Below are 20,320 nucleotides of genomic sequence, written 5' to 3'. Positions count from 1 at the left end.
GCCCGCCCTGATTGGCACGCGGTGGGCAGCCAATGGGATGAGCTGGGTTACATCCGCGGCTCGCTGCAATTGGGCATGAGCCGCGGTATAAAAGGAGGTGGGCCCGCCCTCCGGCCTTTCTTTCCCGGAGCCCTCGCGGAGGTGGGTGCGCGGCGCGGCGGCTCCTGTGGGGCCGGGCTGGGGCCTAGCCGGGCCGTACCCGGGCCGTACCCGGGCTCTTGGGCCGCCGCCGTACTGTCGGGCGGGGAGCGCGGAGCCGCGGGGAGGAGGCGGGGGAAGGGAAAGATGCGGTGCGTGCGGCCCCGCCTGAGCTGCGCTTCTCCCTGGCAGGTCACAGCTTGTCTTTAAACCCACCGGGCGATCCTTGGAGCACCGCCGCGATGCCCAGGGAAGACAGGGCTACGTGGAAGTCCAACTACTTCATGAAAATCATCGTGAGTGTTGGCGCGGCCCCGGAGGGCTGAGGCCCGCCCCGAAGGCCCGGCCCTGGTGGGCCGCTGCCGCCGCCTGGGCTGCGGGGGCGATCCCGGCCCACAGAGAGCGGTACCAGAGCTGCTCGGGGCAGGGGGGATCGGGCTGGTGTGTCTGCGGGAGGTCTTTTTAAAAAAGAGATGGGGTGCTGTGGCTTGGCTGTTTGAGGAGCGATTACGTGGCAGTAGGAAGAGATTAAGACAGGCCAGATCAGACCGTTTTTAAGGCTCCTGTGAGAATTTGCTGTGGCAGTTACAGAGATAACTTGTTTAGGAGTTTAACTAGATAGCTGAGTGAAAGGTGCAGCCTTATGGTGCACCCAACGTCAGTTTGAGCTGAGCACTCTCAAACGTCTGACAAGAATTTTTTTACATTTTAACATGTTGAGGGTTTAATGCTGCTCTGCACACTGGTCTGGATTTCTTTGTATAGTTACAGTGGTTTTCTTGCTATAGCAACTCCTGGATGATTACCCAAAATGTTTCATTGTGGGAGCAGACAATGTGGGATCCAAGCAGATGCAACAAATCCGTATGTCCCTGCGTGGGAAGGCTGTTGTGCTGATGGGGAAGAATACTATGATGCGCAAAGCTATTCGTGGTCATCTGGAGAATAACCCTGCCTTAGAAAAGTGGGTATCGCTGTCTGAATGTGCTCCTGGAACCTCTGTCTGGGAGGAGGAAACGTTGTCTGAGAAGCAGAACTGAAGGCTGTCGTCTTTCCTTCAGGCTGCTGCCTCACATCCGTGGGAACGTGGGCTTTGTCTTCACCAAGGAGGATCTGACTGAGATCCGGGACATGCTGCTGGCAAACAAGGTAGGGGAGATCAGCCCTCACCGTGTCTCTGGGCTGGCAGATAGGGAATTAAGAATAAAACTGAATCTCCATGGGGTATACCTGATCAGTAGGAGTCCTCAGGGGCTGGGAACTAGGCCCCTGCAGCCTTAGCCAAACTGCTTAAGTTCAGCTGTCTCACTTCTGTGTGCCTGGGTGCAGTCTATCCTGGGGGAACACTTCAGGAAGGAGTTGATGCCATCCCATGAGATCCGAGAGGTGAGCGTTCTTCTAGCTTCTCGTTTCCCCTTTCTCCAGGTGCCAGCTGCTGCCCGTGCCGGTGCTATTGCTCCTTGCGATGTGACCGTGCCAGCCCAGAACACTGGTCTCGGACCCGAGAAGACCTCCTTTTTCCAGGCCTTGGGCATCACCACGAAGATTTCCAGAGGGACCATTGAAATTTTGGTTAGTGAGCAGTGTGCTGCTGTTGTTGAAGCTCTTCCTTGACTGGAGGGCCCTGATTGTGGCAGTTGAGGGAGCTGTAAAGACCAAAGCTCCCATTGGTCCTGAAATACTGTATCAGCAGCCTGACTGCTGCACTTTGGGAACTTGAAGGAGGACGTCTGGCTTGGCTCAGGTACACAGGGAGGGGGATTTAAGTTCTCCATCGGATCTCAGCTGCGTGGGTGGGTTCTGCTGGAGGAACTCACAGGTGGGCTACCTGTAGGTAATGCAGGAAGGGCGCTGCCTTTCTCCTAGCTGAGATGTACCTGCTTGTGTGGTCTAGGGCTTTCTCAACGTGTGGAGCTTGTTTTTGTTGCGCTCGTTTGTTTCTTCAGTTCCACCTCTTGCCGTTGGAAACCTGTGTTTGTGTCCCGCCTGAATTTCTTTGCGCACATTCACTCTCTTTTCCCCTTGTTTCCTCAGAGCGATGTGCAGCTCATCAAGACCGGAGACAAAGTGGGTGCCAGCGAAGCCACCCTGCTGAACATGCTGAACATCTCCCCCTTCTCTTTCGGGCTGGTGATCCAGCAGGTCTTCGACAATGGCAGCATTTACAATCCTGAAGTGCTGGACATCACCGAGGAGACCTTGCACAAGCGCTTCCTGGAGGCGAGTGCCACGACCCGTGTCCGTTAGTTCCACCTCTGTCTCACTGCTGTGGCAGCCAGCATTACCCCAGGATGAAGTATTGTCTCTGGTATTTTCCGCAAGGTCCAGCAGAACCAGGAGCTCTCCCTGGTGCCCTGCAGAAACAGTCTGTCAGGGAGTACTTTCTGTAGGCCTTTCCATCTGAAGCTACTTCAGAAAGCGTTTGAGGCCATTTAAATCTTGATGTCCTGTTTGATTTCACTGGAGCTGTGTTACTTGTGTGCATGGTACGCTGTCCCTCCTTAGGTTGGCAGTATAGAAATGTGCCATCATCTGCCGTGGTTTCTAGTCCAGGTTATTTCTCAGAGCACAGAAACATGAGTCTCTCTCCTCACAGGGTGTTCGCAATGTTGCCAGTGTCTGTCTGCAAATTGGGTACCCGACCATTGCTTCTGTGCCCCACTCCATCGTCAACGGGTACAAGCGGGTCCTAGCCGTGGCGGTGGAGACTGACTACACCTTCCCGCTGGCTGAAAAGGTAATGGCTGAGTGATCTGCTGCTCAGAGGGGTGTTGAAAATGCAGCCGGGCACTTCCACAGAAACACCTTGCATGTCACCTAGTTTGAAAAGACTCGCACCTGCTTACGTGCGAGGGACCTGTCCTGAAAAGGGGCGCTTGCTTTCATTTGTTGTGTACGAATGGCAGGAGGAAGCCAAATTACCTGGCATTCCTTCCTCCCTGGGGCTATTACAACTGAGTGTAGCTGAAATGTCTCTGATTCTTCATATATGGCAGCGATGAGTGCATCTGTTTGGCTTCTGGCAAGCTGCAGGTGTTGCCTTCATGATCGCAAAGTTCAGTCCTTCAAATTGTTTGTTTCCTTTGAGTTAACTTTTTTTCCTCCCTTCTTTTGCAGGTGAAGGCCTTCCTGGCAGACCCCTCTGCTTTTGTGGCGGCCGTCCCTGTGGTAGCTGAAGCGGCTGCACCCGCTGCCGCCACCGCTGCTGCTCCGGCGAAAGAGGCAGCGAAGGAGGAATCGGAGGAGTCTGACGAGGACATGGGATTCGGTCTCTTTGACTAACAGCAGCCACCGACTGTCTATTTGTGTCAGAGTTGTTCCAACTGGAGAAATAAAAAGCTATTTTACACCTTCACGTGTGCCCACATCGATGGTGTAGTCCCCATATCACCGGGGGCTTGGGAGAAGCGTAATCCCGGGGCTCCTGGGCGCTGCAGGGGAACGCTCGTTCCTCGGGGCCTGCTGCTCTCTGACCCCGCTGGCGGCGCAGCCATCCCTGCCGGGCGGCCGCAGCTTGCCTGGGCGGTGGAGCCGTTGCCCTGCGCTCGGGGCTCGGCTCCGCCGTGCGAGGGCCCGGGGCTCCCCGCGTTCCGCGGCCGGCCGGGCCGGGCCGGGCCAGGCCGCAGCGCCGTCGCCATGGAGACGGGCCCGCCCCGGCCGCCTCTGCGCGCGGCCCGCACCGGAAGCCGCTACCGCTTCCGGGGTCGCAGGCGGCGCCATGGCGGCCGACACGCAGGTGAGTGCGGGACGGGCCCGCGGCGCGGCGGTCGCGGCCCGGTGACGGCGGCGGAGGGGTCCGCCCGGGGCCGCGCCCGCTCCCGCTGTCGCTCTGCTGCGCTCCCTGGTACCGTCTGCGGGGCGCGGGCCCGGCGCCCGCGGCCGGACGGGGACGTGGCAGCCGGCCCGGGCGCGTCCCGGGGCGGGAAGGCCGCGCCGGCGCTGCCCGCTGGAGCCGCCCGCAGGGAGGCAGCGCCGACGCCGCGCCCCGGCCCGCGGGGCAAGGGAAGGGGGGACCCGCTGCCGGCCTCCTTCCAGGGCGGAGGCGGCCGGGGAGCCCGGGCTGAGCCGCCGCTCCCTGAGCGGCTGCCGGGGGCGGCTGCGGCCCGGAGGGGGGCGAGGGACGGCGGCCCCCGCTCTCGGGAGGGTCCCGCCCGCTCCCGAAGGTAGTTCCCGATAAACGACTGCCGCCAGCTGCGTCCCTCCCGGCTGCGTGTCGTGTGTGCCAGCCGGCCCTGCGCCGGGCTCGGCGGGCCCGCGGCGCTGCCCCCTGCTCGCCGCGCCTCAGCGGGGGCTGCGGCCGCCCGGAGCGCCGTTCAGAGAGGGAGAGCCCGAGCGTTGTCCCCGTTCCAGGCTGCTGAGCGGGGCCTGCTGGGATGTGACCGCTCCCGAGTGCCCGGGCTGCCCGGGATCGCCTGTTTCGCCCTGATGGGCTTTTTTCTCCAGCTTGGTGTGTTAGGTTGGGATGATCCCAAGGCAAATCTCAGCCTTCTCAGCGTCAGGTCCTCACTAGTACAAATATTGCGTTTGTTCTCTGTATTTGTTTGCAGCAGCGTTGCTTGAATTCTAGCTTTGTAACGCGTGTACGTATACATCCTAATAAAAAGAAAAAGCAATTGGTGAAGCCTGTCCCAGCAGCTCTTCCGTGGAGACTGGGGAGTCGTAGTTTGTGCTGTTTGTGTAAGTCCCTAAGCTGCTTGGGAAGTCCTGTAGTGTTATACATGATTTATGTTTTTAATTTCTAGACTGTTGGGATAATTTTAATGTGTTTTTCATGTCTGTACATCTCCCTGCTTGTGATTAAGCAGCATGAGTAAGTGCAGCTTGGTTTGAGTTTGCATATGACGAACTCATGTAATTGAAAGGTCTGAAAGAAGATGAGCTCTTTAATGGCAGCTTGCTCTGTCAGTTCGGATGGTAACGATGTTGGTTGTCCTCTGCAGGCCGACCTGTACATTAGCATTCAGAGGTGCAGCCCCACTTTCAGCCAGTTTTTAAGGAGAGCTCAGGGCGTGAGATGGTCACAGGGTCGGGGAGGTGTGGACGGCCTCTCTAAATCCCAGGTAACTGCTGTGCAGGATTACTCTTCCTGCCTGTCAGCAAAAACGCTTCACTGAAAGCAGCTCTTGAGAAGGACAGATGCAGTTGCTGCTTGTCAATTGCCAGATTTCCTGTGCTTAGAAAAAGACTTGTAAAACTGGTGGAGTTTTGCCTGAACAGGGAAGGAACAGTTTTGATGAGTTTCTAAAGGCATGCTGATTTGCTGCCCTTTGTAAAGATGATGATGATGATTATTCAAATATAAAGTTGCTCAGTTTAACAGCTGAATTTTAAAAGCCTTTCCTGGAGAGCTGTGTTTTGTCTTACGTAATGCAGAAGACCCGTGAGCGTAGACCTGGCTGAGCCCTGTTCAGCCCACACGAAGTCTTTTACCTTACACATCTTGCAAAACTTGGAAGTTCATGGAAATTGTTTCAGTAGTTCAAGGAGCTGGTTGCTGAAAACTTAAACTTCTTTCTAGTCTTTCCAGACAGTGTATCTCACCGTCTTGATACCACTTGAAAACTGAAACGAACTATTTACAGGAGTTAAACTTGGTGAGCAGTCTCGGTCCCTTCCCGCTGGCAGATCCAGGCACACAGTAGCGCAGACGTGAAAAAACCCATTCAGTTGTGTGATGTGATTTTTTTTATTTTGCTTGGGTAACCTTGGGCGCTACTGATAGCGCACGGAAGGAGTTTGATAGCAAAGCGCAACCTTTTGTAATCTGGCGAGTCCAGTTTACAAAATCCCTGCGACATGCATGTTAATTCTGGAAAAGACTAAAGGCAAGCGGTTCCTTCTTTTGCTGGGCCCTTGTACACAATTTCACAACTCTTGACAGCCTGAAACCACAGATCAGTTTTTCAGGATGGGTAGTTACAGTCAGCCCTGGGTCGTCTGCGGTTAGAAGTCCCCCTTCGGGGGTGCGTGGGCTTTAGGAGATAACGTACACAGAAAAGCACCTTTGCATTATTGAAGTGCAATTTTTATTTTTTGCTTGTAGAGGTCCTGTACTCTAGGCTGTTGATCTTACCTCTACTTTGTTCTACTTTTAGAGGGGTAAATTTATCTTACAGAGCATGAGTGCCATGACAGGCATACAGGTTAACAAACAGAAAGCAGTCATCCTTCAGCCGAAGGGGAGGTTTCTGAGTTTCATCATGTATGATGTACAGTGACCCTTTCCCCAGGAGATGACTGTGGGTGCTCACATTTGGTCACTAAGAGGTTGTCTGGTGGCAGATGACATGTTTTGCTTGCCCTGGTTTTGTGTTCTGTGTGTTGATATTGAAGGCAGTCTGATGTTTTTTCCTCTGTGTGTGGTTTTAGATTTCTGATACACTGAAACGGTTTGCGGTAAAAGTAACTACAGCCAGCGTGAAGGAACGAAGAGAGATCCTCAGTGAGCTGGGAAAATGCATTTCTGGGAAAGGTAAAAGCTTTGGGGTACTGTTCTAGTTACCAGAGTGGAGAAGAATGTTAAAATGTTTTGTTCAAAAGGCTGTGTGAAACTTGTGGGTTAGTTTTTTGAAGCAGGGGGCTGTCAGCGTTTGGAGTCTATGCTTTCTCACAGTGTTAATTCTAAGCCTGGGTTTTGAATGTAACGCAGAACTCCAGTTACTAGCATGTGTGCTTTTCCAGTTAGTAGTACATATATATACATAGAGAGAGGGAGAGTATGGAAGATTTTAGATAGTCTTAATAAAACAGTTGAAACAAATTTTAAAAAAATCTTTTTGATTTCTCTCATTTTCTGAAGTTAACTGTGGAATAGCATGTGTTCTAATTTTGTCCTTATTTTTAAAAATATGCATAAAATGTATAAAAAGAGAGAACTCTGACTACGATTCTTGCAAACGATTTCATAGACGTACAGGGACTGTGAGCAGTTCACTGATTTCAGTTGTGAAGTGAATCATGTTTGTGTTAAAGATTAAGAGCTCATCAATTTACAAAGACATATTTTGAAATACATTCTGTTACAGATCTGCCAGAGGGTGCAGTGAAAGGCCTTTGCAAACTCTTCTGCCTTACTCTGCATCGATACCGGTGAGTAAATTGATGTAGAAAGGCTGTATTATTTAATCTATTAGTATGTATGTATTTATTAAACTGGTATGGAGCATCTGGAAACGTTAGCATGCAGTGTCACATAGATGCGTAAGACACTGAAAGATGCCATCTAGTAATTAGGCTCTCAAGTTAAGTTTGACATTAAAAAGTTTTACAATGCTTACCTTGTGTTTCACTTTTAATTTTGAAATGAAAACTTGCATCCTATGGTTCAGTTTGCAAGAATGAATGCCCGTGTCCTTGTGAAGCAAGACTAAGATGTCTTTTAGATGTCTTTTAGACACTTTTTAGATTGGATTAAATTGTGGCCTGTTGTAGAGAAGCTGTTCAGAACCTGTGTTTTCTTCTGCAACGTGCTGGAGTTCCTTGACGTAACTTCTGTCAGCTGAAGAAGGGAATGGAACTTTTTGCCAGAAACAACTTCTCTTCTTGGAACAGCAAGGATAAGATAACTGTTAGCTCAACTGCTGAAATGAGAAGGCAGAGCCCTTTGTGTGATGCAAGTGTAGTAACGTGTCGTTGGCAGGATTTATAATGTTCACGGAGATATGTTTTTCATTCTAGCGATGCAGCATCCCGCAGAGCCCTGCAGCTGGCGCTTCAGCAGCTCGCAGAATCCCAGCCAGATGCAACAGCAAAAAACCTTCTGCAGTCACTTCAGTCTTCAGGGATCGGTGGCAAGGCTGGAGTTCCCAGGTGCTGGATAAGTTGCTTTGTGTGGAAGCAGTTCTGAGTTGCTGGTAGTTGCTCTTGTGTTCAGAATGATGCTGCTGCTTGCCAGAGGTGCTAAAAACATTTAGAGACAAAGCTGTTCATGACCATTCGAATGTTCCTTTCTTACCTCTTTCATGTCTTCTGGGAAAGCAGAAGGACTTTCTTGGTGTTACTGCTGGTGGATTGGGTCTGAGTTATGGTTTTGCCTTTATTAACCTTCAAGTCTGGAGAAACGAGGAACAAACTCTTATCAAGAAACAGTGTCCAAATGATTAGGAAAGGGGATTTCCTCACCCATCTGGTGTTATTATAGACCTTATTATAAACGGTGAGATAATGAAATTTGAACCTGAGCTGAGAAACACACGGCTCTTCTATTGTGGTAGCATATGGGAACACTAGTGGTTCCAAAAGGTGACTTAAGGTATTGTTCAGCTGATACAGGCCACAGAGCACCGTCCTGCAATGCCCCCATGGCTGAATAGAAGTGTAGCTTTTAGAAAAATATCTAATCTTGGTTTAAAGGCTTGCAGTGATACGATATTCACCCTTCAGTGGCTAGCCTTGTGTGCAAGGACACTTTCTACGTTCTTTCACTTTGAAGGAGAGATCAAAATGGGGTGAGGATCCTCAGGGAGCTGTGAGGTGGGATCCGTTACCTGAAGTGGAGGGAGGAGGTGAGAGTTAGCAGAAACCAGAACTGAGTAGTGTGCCAGGAGGGAATGTAAACTGGAAACAATTTGGCAGTCTAAGGCTGGGAAGCTCTGACGGTAAAGATCAGCAGCAGATGAGAAATCTTGAGTCACTTTTTGGGCACTGGCAGTTGGCAAAGTATTTAACTCTCATTTCTGTAATGCTACTGGGAAAATCCAAAAGTGGTCTTTCTTCTGCTAAGGTTTTTCATTCCCAGCAGGCAAGATTTAGCCTCTTTTGTGCCATTCAGAAGTTTTAAGTGTTAAACAGGAGTTGGAACACATAGCTTATGAGGAGTAATTATTTCATTTAAATGCTAAGGCTTTAGCTGTATTTTTCTATGATGGAATTGCCTCGCTTATAAGGTGGTGTTCTGACTTGGGCAAAGATGAATCTGTTATGGACTAGTAGGTGTAAGTTACATACTGGGAGCTGTAGATTTACCTCCTTCTCCTGTTTGTACAACAGTAAGAGCAGTGGATCTGCAGCTCTGCTGGCACTCTCCTGGACATGCCTGCTTGTACGCACAGTCTTTCCAACACCTGACAAGAGACAGGGAGAAACATGGAAAAAACTGGTAGGTTCTTTTTGGTTTGCAGAAATATCCCTTCACAGATAAGGACTTAAATATTTCTAATGTTTTTTAAGTTGCTGAAACATTGCAAATAATTCTGAACGTAACTGATGATGTTATGTTAAAATCCAGGTTTACATGACAGGTTTACATCTTTTTTGCTTTCTGGTGTATTTTGATCTCTCCTGTTCTGCTGCAGAAAGCAGGAGGTGTGCACAGCATGAGAGTGGGGCAGTCTTGCACCTGCACAGAGTTGCTCTGCATGCTATGGTGTATACCAGTGTTTCTAGACTAAGTGTGCTAGTGGTGCCTCCACGGTGCAGTGTGCAGCATGGCATGAATTCCTTGTGCCTCCCTTGAAGTAGTTGCATGTGATGTTCTGTCATATAGCGTCAAGAAGCTTTTTGCTTTCTTTTCACGTACTTTAACAACCTGAAGCTGCAACCATGCTCATAGCACCTTGGAATATAGTTGGAACACATTTTAAGAAGATGTAATCTGATATAAATTGCTGTTTTCAAAGTCAGAGTTTCCAAAACTGTTATGCACGGTTCTACAAAGTAGTGCGTATGGGATGAAAGCAATGGCAGCTTGTTGGAAGAACTTACACGACCTAAGGACTTTTTCCTAAGCAGATTCAGCTAATCACTGGCATCTGACATGTCTTGTTTGATCTGAGGTCTCTGAGAAGCAGGTGCATGAAGGTTTTCTTGGCTGTTTCCCTTGGCAGGTGGAAGTTCAGTGTTTGCTCCTTTTGGAAGTCCTGGGAGGTTCTCATAAGCAGGCGGTGGATGGGGCTGTGAAGAAATTGAACAGGCTGTGGAAGGAGGTGATGTATGCCTTACGTGACCATATTCAATAGCTGTTCTAGGTTCTGTTGTGTTAATGTGTCTTGCTCTTTTTCTTTTCAGAACCAAGATCTGGTGGATCAGTACCTATCTGTCATTCTTGGTCTTGAACCAAACCAGAGTTATGCTGCAATGCTGGGACTTGTGGTGCAGTTTTGCACAGCCCAGAAAGAGATTGATGTTATTAAACGATACAAGGTAAATCTGTCCTACTGCTTTCTTTTTTTGGTAATAAGTAGCATCGCTTCTCATCATGGAGAAGGGGGCTGAACAGATGTCTCAGTGAGGTTGGCACTTTGCATCTGCCCCCGATTTCATTATCTGTCAATTCAGTAGTCATGCACTTCTGACTAAAACAGTTGGGATAGATTTATAGAGGATAGATTGTGCCAGATGTGTGGCTTTTTGCTGTGACCTGTGCATTTATGTAGATGGTCAACACTGCAGCTTTCTGCCTTCTCCCCTGTTGTAGGAATGGCAGACAGCATGTAGCTCTCAGTGCGTTTTGAGTGTTGGGCTGAAGGGTAGAGCAGAGAGCACTGATCTCTGCTTGACTGTCTTATGTGAGGATGGAAGCAAAGCTTCTGCTTAGTGGGTAGGGCTGCCTTCCAGAGGAGAATGAGGTGGGGTGTCAAGCCTGGCTTCCTGATGGTGTGTGGGGAGCTGTGTATAGGCTGCGATGTGGCTGTAATTTGGTGTTCCTGCTTGTTCAGAGTGCTCTTCTGGATTTCTACTTGAAGACCATCCTTATGAGCAAGACAAAGCCTCAGAAGCATGTGCTGGTGAGATATACTGTTACAGAACTGTGTGTGCTTTTGTCTTATGTGCAGCGTCCACTGCTGTGCTGAGTGCTTTGTTCCCTTTGCAGGACAGCTGTTCCCCGCTTCTTCGGTACATGTCTCATGCTGAATTCAAGGACTTAGTTTTACCAACTCTGCAGAAATCCCTGCTACGGAGTCCTGAGAACGTAATTGAAAGTGAGTCTGTCATCTCTCTGCATTGCTCTGTCAAAGAGCACGAACAGTTGTTCCTTAGAGGTCTGGAGTTGCAGGGGGGGTGTGTGTCTCTGGACTATGCTTTTGGTCCAGTGAGCACAGCCGGCAGGATTGTCTGGCGTCTAAGGATTGGTTGTGGAGAAGCAACATTTGTGGTGTGATCCCAAGTGTCTGGGTATGTGATAGCTACTGTTTGCACTGAGGACAGAATTTCACAGCTGAGTGCTAAGAATAATCCTGAATTAATCTGTTCACTGGGCATCAATTTCAGTGTTTTTTCTTCCTACTCCTTACTGACCCTGACTGCTCTTGATGTGAACTGTGGGGAAGGGTGTATTAAAATGCTAAAACCAGTTACTTAACAAAATTTAATATGCCATTATTGCTTCTGTCTTCAGCAATCTCTTGCTTGCTCGTATCTGTGAACCTGGATCTCAGCCAGTATGCTCTAGACATTGTGAAAGGACTGGCCAGTAAGTACTCTGGAGGGAATGATGAATTCAGAATAAAGTTTTCTTCAACTTTCTGGCTGTACCTCTAACAGCTTGATTACTGGTGAAGAGGTTGTTTTATGTGGGAGGGAGGATGATGCTGTAATTTGTAATGGGAATAGTTGACGTGACAGTTCCAGAAGCTGAGTCAAGCCACATGTAAAGATATATCCTTGTCTTGCTGATTTTGTGCAGTTTGTCGTAAGGAGCTCTTAGCTTGTGCATTATTTTCTAGGTCATCTGAAATCCAACAGTGTGCAGCTGATGGATGAAGCAGTTGTGGCATTAAAGAACTTGGCTCGACAGTGTAGTGATCCTTCGGCTGTGGAGTCGCTGAGCAGACACCTTTTTGCCATCTTAGGGGGTGAGTAAATTGTAGGATAAGCAGTGGGGGTGAATAGAGGTTTACCAGCTTCAAGGAGTTTTGTGCATTGTATTTTCTGTTGTCTTTAGCTGCCCCACACAAATGGTGGGGGTGGCTCAACCTGGATCAGGGGTAATGGGGCAAGCTTTTGTATTTTTAGAGAAGATTCTTGATGCAGCACATAGCCGTTGTCTGTCTGTAAGTCAGCCGTCACCTATTTGTTTCTTTTTGGCAGGCTCGGAAGGAAAGCTGACTGTTGTTGCTCAGAAGATGAGTGTCCTTTCAGGTGAGGATCATAGGAGAAAGCTGCTTCTCTGGTGGAGGAAATTCAACAGAAGGCTGAATGAAAGGGATCTGTACTTAGACCTTACCTTTAGGATTCCCTGTCTGTCATTCCGAATTGGCTGTGGTTAATGTCATAGAGGGTGCTGGATACCACATGCCAGTTCTTGACTTTCTCTTCAAAGGGAATAATTGGCTGATAGGCTGAAATGTTTTATGCAAGGAAGGAGATGACTGTATCCTGAGTAAAAATGAAGACGGAGGTCCTGCAATGTTGGTGCATGGTGGATGTGACATCCAGATGTAGTGACAAGAGAGAGAGATGTCTGTGCAAGGACTGAAATGTGAAGGGTCAATCCTGATTGTTTTTAGATTGTGCAGCAAGAGCTGGTAGTTTGGGAAGTAATGAGAGAATTCTGTCCTTTCAGGGATTGGCAGCCTTAGTCACCACGTGGTTTCTGGATCCTCTAGCCAAGCTCTGACTGGAACCGTGGCTGAGCTTTTCATCCCTTTCCTGCAACAAGAAGGTGAGACCTCTTGCCTTTGTTCTGGGTTTGCTAAGCTGCTTTCGTCTTGAGCACGATTTTCATATGGCCTGTTATGCAGGAATAAATCCGGATTCTTGCCTGTTGTGTTATAAAATCTCTTGCCCTGTTTTGGTGAGCAGCGCCATGGAGACAGTGCTGTGTCTGTTAGAAGCACATGCATTCTTTTCCTGCCTCCTCCTGATGTTGTGACCTGCTTTCTGTTTTATGGTCCTGTGTTTTATGCAATTGCTGTACTGATGTGAGCTCTGTGTTACTTCCTAGTCCATGAAGGCACGTTGGTTCATGCAGTCTCTGTCCTGGCTCTTTGGTGTGTTCGGTTCACCACGGAAGTTCCTAAGAAGCTGGTAGAATGGCTAAAGAAAGCCTTCAGCCTTAAAACCTCTACTTCAGCTGTGAGGCATGCCTACCTGCAGTGCATGCTAGCCTCTTTCAAAGGTAAAACTGTGCAGCTATTAATAACTCTCTTGACTGTGTGGCTTCAGAGAAGTACAAAACCAACTTTTGTACTTCCTGATATAAGTAGATAGCTGTGTGGATTAAGAAAAATTTTATAAGGCAATATCTGTTCAGTGACCTCCTTCGTATTTCTCCTTAAATTCTCTTTTGCCTCCAAGTTTTTAAAGATGGTTTGTCTTGTATAACTAGCATCACTACCCATCGTGCTGTCTTTTCATATACCCCCAAAGTAATTTTTGATTGCTTTATTTTTGTCTTATACTTAGATTGTAAGGTTTCTAGCTCAGGGACCATGCTTTTGTTTTATAGAGCACCCAGCACACTGGCAATGCTGGTCTGTGGCTTTGGCTCTCAGAAGCTTTAAAAAAATAGAAAAAAATTTAAATTGATGTGTTTGAAATGAAGAACTTCAGAAATTCTAAACTTCTGTTGATCCTTTTGAGATTTGCTTCTGTTGGTCCTATCCCCTTTGACTTCAGCATTTCATCCGTGGGTCAATAGGTGATCAGTCTGACGCCTGTATGTGAGATCTCCCTTTCTTGTTGATGCAGTGCGAATCAAAAAGGTGGTATACATTTGCTTAAGAGATCAATAACTCAACGTATTGTATAGATACAATGGTCTGCCATAATTTCCTCATTATGGATACGAGTGAAATTGTAATTCTACATTTTTCTGTTGTAGCTACCAGGAACTTCTGTGCTATCATAGGGCTGAAAAAAACCACTCTAAAAACTGCTGAGATATCACAGGATGGTGGTCCTTCCAGAGACATCAGTATGGCCAACTTGAAGTTGCTCATGCTTGCCAAGGGCAAGGGGGATTGCTTTTGTGTGATGTGTGCAGCTGTTCAAGGAATCAGAACTCAAGATAATTCATATTCCAAAATAATTTACTCACCACTGGAACGCTGACTACTGTTGCTTTGACCAGCCAGGGATGCATCCAACCTAGGTCATAGAACAGAGATTCTGACTCTTATGAGTTTATGGTTAAAACACTACCTGAGAATACTTAGTGTAGAAAATCACAAGGTCTATTGTGTGTGAGGTGTTGCTTCTGGAAATACCAAGAACACCAAGCTCAATTTCCGTGGAAGTGAGGATCGCAGACCAGTGGAATTCCTTGACTTGTGAATGTTTGAAGTGGAACAGATGGTTGTGGCTTGCCAGGAATTTACTTTCCCTCCCTCGAGGAAACATAATCTTTGAAGTCAGACTTCCTGTGATTTGAACCAATTCCTTTAATGTAACTGAATTAGCATTTTCTTTTGCATCCCATGAACAGAAACTTGTATTGAGATGGGACTGTTTTATCTGTGACGAAAGGAGTAAAGTGGTTATCATCTAGCTTTTCATAAAGTTTAATGATAGTAGCGATTGGCAAATACTCTGGGAGATTCAGAGTCTTCACAGTATGTGTCTGGTTCCTTTTCTTGTCTCATGACAAGAGAAGAACTGTTGATACCCTTGTGGTGTAAAGTGTGAAGGACCATGTTGTTTTGTAACTTGTCTCTGTCTCCTCAGGTGACACGTTATTACAGGGAATGGACTTGCTGCCAATGCTGATCCAGACAGTAGAAAAAGCAGCATCTCAAAGTACTCAGGTTCCCATGGTAACTGAAGGAGTTGCTGCAGCTTTGTTGATCTGCAGGATGTCTGTAATTGAGGGACAAACTGGTAAGGTTACAAAACATCTAGTAGAATCCAATATAAACAGGTTCTGAGGGTTATAACTTTTTCTTGACAACGTTCATGAGATACTATTCCTTAATCTGTGTATTGTTTCTGCATAGAGAATCATTGCCCTTTTGTAAACCAGGGAAGGATTTATTCCCATCTCTCTTGGTTATGTCAATGAAGAATTCTTGCTCTTCCACAGCTTAGCAAATTCCAGTTTCCATTCACTTAGGGCAGTATTCCTCTTTATTCTGACAGAAGACGTTCACCCAGACCTTACGTGCTAGGACTTGACTGATACATTAAAAGTATTACTTGCTTGTTACTTGGGTAGTGTTTTTACAAACCATCTTTGGAAAGCATGAGGACTGGAATTCTGTCTTCCATTAGAGGATATTACAAGAACTGTCTGAATTCATACATCTGCCAGGATATAAAATCCAGGCGTGTTCTATCATAAGCAACACACCACTTTCCTCCTTTCCTTCATTTTTAGGAAGGCTTGCCCTATGAGAGATTAAAGTGAAACAGACTTTATATTTCACAAGTGTAAGTCAGAGAAATATATTTTTTCAGCAAGTGTTTTTGGGTCATGCTTGTAGTTCTGAATGAGGCAGATGAGAGGCTTTATAGCTGAAGACAAGTAAAGCTAGAAATAATTTGAGTGATTTCAGGAGACAGAATTCTACTGTATTTTATGTACACTGGTGAGCTCTGACTTATTTTGAAACATCCTTGATAGACATCTATTCTTTTCCTGTCAGAGTCTAAGCTGAGTGGTTTCTGGCAGCTGATTCTGGATGAGAAAAAACAAATTTTTACATCTGAGAAGTTCTTGCAGTCTGCGCCAGAGGAAGGTAAATTGTCAGTTATTGTGTATCCAGTTGCTGTTTAACTCTATTACTTAGTACTTTTAAGGGCTACTGTTGCTGTTAGCACTGTTCTGTGATCCTTGGAGGATCCAGTTTCAGATTAAACTGAACAGCGTGCTCTTTCAGAAGTATGTCTAGACTAGTTGTAGTCTAAGCTTGACAATGAATTAATTTATTTCTTAATGAACCTGAGTTATCAAACATTTATAATTCCAAATGTGTATATTCTGTAAAAGTCTTTCCAATACAAAATTGTTTGTGTGGTGTCCCAGTTTGTAAGTAAATAGTTGCAGCCAATCTAAGGGACGTGGAGAAGCCTAAAATTAAGAAGATGATGGGAAAAAGTAAAATAAGGCTGGAGAAGAAAACATGTAGGTGAAAATCTTAAGATATGTGGGGGAAAAGTAATAGCAGATAGGAAATCAATTGAGTTATAAATTAGTGTCTCTGTGCTCTGTTTTGTTCTCTTATGTTTAAAGATTAACTGAAAAAAAATTAATGGAATGTGCCCAACAGAAAACATTATTGGCTACTTTTTAAACTGAAAGTTTTGAAAATGAGTTCACGAATCATTTCTGTGAAATGAATTAATTTATCTTTTGTACAAAGCTTTGAATAGGTAAAGTTTTCTAAGTGGGAAATAACAGCATTTCTCCTTTGCTTGCTGTGATCCCTGTTTCCTGAAGGCAATGTGTATATCTGTTCATTTTCCCTTCCAAGTCTGCAAATATTCTGAAACAGCGTGATTTGGAAAATTTTGTATTGCTCCTTTAGGATGTTAGCTCCAAAAACTAATGCTGATATTTTGAGAGTAAATGTTGTCGTGATTTGTTATTGGTTATTTAAAGAAAAACATCCAGCTAACATGCTTAACATCCCCAAATTATCTATTGCCTTGAATGTCGAAAGTCCCCTGTACCCTATACTTAATACGGGTTATAACCCGCCCCATGTTTCAGGGCTTTCTGCTCCTGCTTTTATGATATAGTTGAATATTGATATACAAACCAACTGTTTACTAGTGACAGTTGAAGCTCAGAAGATGGTATGAGGTAAAATACCAAGGCTGCTATTCAAATAGCATCATGCACTTGTGTATGAATTCAGTATACGTTTTATTGTCACTGAAGACATTTCGGCAGTGCTCAGGAATTAACAGTCTTGAGTTTAAAGCATTGTGTTTATCATTTGGTTCGCGCTGTTGACTTAGACAAAAATAGGTCACACGTAGCGGTCAGGAAAATTCTGCTGGGGCCCAGCTACCAACATTTCTATGAAATCATGGTTCTGTTTCCAGTCTTGGCAGATCTGAGTTGGATTTGTCTCTAGCTTCACTGAGAAGATTATGTGGAGGCTCAGTTTGGGTAGCTATTTTAATGTGTCCCGCTTGCTGTTTGTTTGTTTGTTTTCAGGTAAAAAAATCTGTTTCCTTATGAAGTCTCATGCTATTTTAAAGATTTGTCTTTTCCCACAGCAATGTGTACAGTGCTGCAGCTGACAGAGCGCCTTCTCTTGGATCATGCACAACGCCTGCCTGAAAGTAAAGTTCAGTACGTAGACCGCTCTTGCTGCCACCGATCTCTGTCTGATCCCTGAATGTTAATGTGGGCAGTGGAGAGGGTGGGCTTGGGACTTTGCACAAAATGTTGAACTCTTTGCGCTTTTGTGTCCAGTTGGTTTGCAGAGCTGCCTCCCTTGCTAAACCCATTTATTTATCTGTTTTCAGGCAGTATCATCGTGCTCTTGTTGCAGTACTGCTGAGTCGGACCTGGCATGTTCGAAGACAGGCCCATCAAACAGTTAAGAAGCTCTTGTCCTCTCTGGGAGGGTACAAACTAGCCTATGGGCTCTTGGAGGAGCTGAAAGTGGTTCTCAGTTCTCATAAGGTGAGTAGTCAAGAAGCCTAGTCTCTGTTTAGCCGGTTGTTTGTATGCTGCCAATCACCTCCCTACCCTAGATTTGCTGTTAGTATTGACATACAGTGTGAAACGAAGATTATTCAGTTCCAAATGATCTCCTAGAATGCCACTTGTTACGAGATTACTGCATATTACCGTATCAGTGTCTGTGGTGTGCCTGGTCTTCCCTATATACACAGAAGACATATTATTCAAAATTATGTGGGGAGGAAGCTGCAATTTTCCATGTCCTTCTATTATTTTAATCCAAATTTAATCCCTGCTGCAAGACCAAATGCTTTGTTCCTTTCTTGGTATCCTAGTTCTTTGGCCCTGGCTTATAGCTCAGGCTGCCTATTTAAAACAAATGTAATAGAAATACTTTAGTAGCAACTATTATAAAAAATAAAATATAAAAAAGGAAACAATGAGTGCTATATTATTGGGTGTGCTGCTAAGCCAGCACCATGTCAAGTTGTGTAATAGATTAAGTTGCATTAATTAGGTACCAAGGCTGGGACTTTGTAAATAGTCTTTCCATGTCACAGATACAGCCTGAATAAAGTATTTTTGAAAAGATACTGGGTAAAATTAGACTGCAGAAGTTGGGCATACTGTTCCCAGCCAGCTGGTTCAACCTTTTACAAAGTCCTCTTTGCCAAAAATGATCGTTTCAGTTTTATTTTACCCTGGCTTGCCAAATCTAGTATAGTCCTCCATTCTTAGTCTTTCTGTCACTGTCATCTCTGTGCTTTGGTTTCACTGTTATCCTTTATCCCTTCTTTCCTTTGAAAACTTGAGGTTGTTAGTACTGACAGAGGGAGCTGATTATTGGTATTCAGTATAGCGTTACTGTGGGGAAGTGTGCTCAGGAAGGCTTGGTGTGATGTGTTAATGAGAAGTTGTCCACTCAGATTCTGCCTCATGAGGCCCTGGTGGTGGAGTCGGGAGAGCTGTCGGAGCTAGGAAAGACATACATTCCTCCTCGTGTCCTTCATGAGGCACTCTGTGTCATCTCAAGTGTGGCAGGGCTTGATGTGGATTCCTTTGAGCCAGAAAAGCTGGCACTGGAGATGCTGCTGGTGAGCCATCATCCATCTGTAGGTAGGTGAAGGGACAAGACCACTCTCGTGGCCAATGTGTGGGTTTTGTATCTTACCTTTTTATTTTATTTTATTAGCAGTCTGCTTCGTATTTATTACGCTCATGTATTCTTCTTGCTAGTGGCAGTGCAGCCAGGTCTTTGGCCAGCCCTCCTCATCAAGATGAAGATAGATCCCAAAGACTTCATTACCAAACACCTGAATGACATATTACCCAGGATCACTGCCTACACTCCGGAGAACCAGGTGATAAACTTCTGCTTTCCTTGTGTTAGTTTTAGGAGATACTTTGGAACAGAAGAGTTTTCTGGAGGAGTTAAGTACTAACTGGTCTATAAGGAAGGATATCTGTCTAAAAGGTGGGGAAAAGGCAGGTTCAAAGAGAAAGTCTCTGGTGAAAAGGAGCTGGGATTTAAGGGGGAAAGAATGTATACCAGCAGCCGAGTAGAATTCTAGATAAGATTCAAGTACCCACTGGACAAGGAATTGGGAATTAGAACATAAAGCGGGCTGCCTCAACAGGGCATACTTTTTTGAGACAATTTCAAGGAATACTGATAATGTTTTTTTCTTTGCTTTCTTGATAGGCATCTATGAATGCAGTGGGATCTCTCTCTCTGCTTTCACCTGGTAGAGTGCTCCCACAGCTCATCAGCACTATCTCAGCATCAATGGAGAATCCAGCTCTGTGCCAGGTTACTCGAGAGGAATTTGCCATCATGAAGACACCAGAGGGAGAACTGTATGACAAATCTATAATACAGAGGTAAAACTTCATAAATTTTTTTTATCTGTGCATCAGATAAATCTTGGATTGCAATCAATCTTGGGATTGATTCCTGCTGGCATCTAGCCAGTGAGTGAGTGGGTTTGTCAGATGCTCTTTCTGGACAGGAGTTCCTGGATTTGTGTGCCTGGATCTTAGTCCAGATCAGTGCTGATTCTTTTCTCTGCTTTTCCTTCTCAGTGCTCAACAGGATAGTATGAAAAAGGCTAACATGAAGAGGGAGAACAAAGCTTACTCCTTCAAGGAACAAATCATTGAGCTGGAGCTGAAGGAGGTGAGTTGATGGGTACAGGAAAGCCAGTCGTGAAGGTTCTGACACGAGGCTATCTCATATGTTTTGTTGCATGGCTTCTGGCATATTTTTGTACACTGTTGGGAAAGAGTCTCTGAACTTCTTTGAATACGTAAATGTTATTTTCTCTTATATCTGTATTTGTGTCAATTTATGTGGTATTCTACTTGTTTGTGAGTGCGCTTACTAGTTGGTAATATCTGTTTTTTCTCTTCATCTCTTGTTCAATGTATCTCGTGTAACTTTTTCAGCAAGAGTTGTTAAACAGGTGCTTCCATCTTGTAGACAGCCAGCAGTTCTGTTCAGTCCAGCCAGAGCAGTGGGTGTAGGTGCGGGAAAGAATTTGGTGAAAGGAAGGGAATGTACCAGGTTGACCGGAGCATTCTTCTATTAAAGGTTGACTTCTGTTTGCTCTGGGGAGGATGACATGCCCATCCACTGTAGAAAGAACTGGACAGCTCTTTCTAATGACA

The 20,320-nt window shown here is 46.0% G+C and overlaps 2 protein-coding genes across 2 annotated transcripts in view; both read left to right on the top strand.

Moving 5' to 3' along the window:
* The first annotated feature begins 97 nt into the window (after positions 1-97).
* RPLP0 (ribosomal protein lateral stalk subunit P0) lies at positions 98-3,493 on the top strand. Its single transcript, XM_072880636.1, has 8 exons — positions 98-141; positions 331-434; positions 927-1,102; positions 1,200-1,287; positions 1,564-1,710; positions 2,173-2,358; positions 2,735-2,875; positions 3,256-3,493. The coding sequence occupies exons 2-8, from the start codon at positions 381-383 to the stop codon at positions 3,418-3,420; spliced, it is 957 nt and encodes a 318-aa protein (XP_072736737.1). The 5' UTR covers positions 98-141; positions 331-380; the 3' UTR covers positions 3,421-3,493.
* Positions 3,494-3,847: 354 nt separating this feature from the next.
* GCN1 (GCN1 activator of EIF2AK4) overlaps positions 3,848-20,320 on the top strand; it is a 46,297-nt gene continuing 29,824 nt past the window's right edge. The window contains exons 1-22 of the mRNA XM_072880635.1: positions 3,848-3,874; positions 6,508-6,610; positions 7,164-7,227; positions 7,816-7,947; positions 9,127-9,235; positions 9,963-10,061; positions 10,144-10,278; positions 10,794-10,862; positions 10,949-11,057; positions 11,474-11,548; positions 11,802-11,930; positions 12,166-12,216; positions 12,641-12,739; positions 13,022-13,195; positions 14,743-14,895; positions 15,660-15,752; positions 17,242-17,317; positions 17,494-17,653; positions 18,580-18,769; positions 18,890-19,014; positions 19,356-19,534; positions 19,736-19,829. Of these exons, the coding sequence (XP_072736736.1) occupies positions 3,857-3,874; positions 6,508-6,610; positions 7,164-7,227; positions 7,816-7,947; positions 9,127-9,235; positions 9,963-10,061; positions 10,144-10,278; positions 10,794-10,862; positions 10,949-11,057; positions 11,474-11,548; positions 11,802-11,930; positions 12,166-12,216; positions 12,641-12,739; positions 13,022-13,195; positions 14,743-14,895; positions 15,660-15,752; positions 17,242-17,317; positions 17,494-17,653; positions 18,580-18,769; positions 18,890-19,014; positions 19,356-19,534; positions 19,736-19,829 (2,436 nt within the window). The 5' untranslated portion in view covers positions 3,848-3,856. The remainder of the gene's footprint in view (positions 3,875-6,507; positions 6,611-7,163; positions 7,228-7,815; positions 7,948-9,126; positions 9,236-9,962; positions 10,062-10,143; positions 10,279-10,793; positions 10,863-10,948; positions 11,058-11,473; positions 11,549-11,801; positions 11,931-12,165; positions 12,217-12,640; positions 12,740-13,021; positions 13,196-14,742; positions 14,896-15,659; positions 15,753-17,241; positions 17,318-17,493; positions 17,654-18,579; positions 18,770-18,889; positions 19,015-19,355; positions 19,535-19,735; positions 19,830-20,320) is intronic.

This window comes from Ciconia boyciana, chromosome 15 (genome assembly GCF_034638445.1).
Source record: "Ciconia boyciana chromosome 15, ASM3463844v1, whole genome shotgun sequence".
Lineage (NCBI taxonomy): Eukaryota > Metazoa > Chordata > Aves > Ciconiiformes > Ciconiidae > Ciconia > Ciconia boyciana.
Note: the sequence above shows the minus strand (reverse complement) of the source record. Positions and strands in the feature narration are given on the sequence as shown.

What these genes read in the sequence shown, in the direction of transcription:
- RPLP0 (XM_072880636.1), top strand. Translation starts at nt 381, where the DNA reads ATGCCCAGGGAAGACAGGGCTACGTGGAAGTCCAACTACTTCATGAAA. An exon ending in ACTACTTCATGAAAATCATC is followed by an intron (nt 435 to 926) that starts GTGAGTGTTGGC and finishes TTCTTGCTATAG; the next exon opens with CAACTCCTGGATGATTACCC. An exon ending in CCTTCCCGCTGGCTGAAAAG is followed by an intron (nt 2,876 to 3,255) that starts GTAATGGCTGAG and finishes CTTCTTTTGCAG; the next exon opens with GTGAAGGCCTTCCTGGCAGA.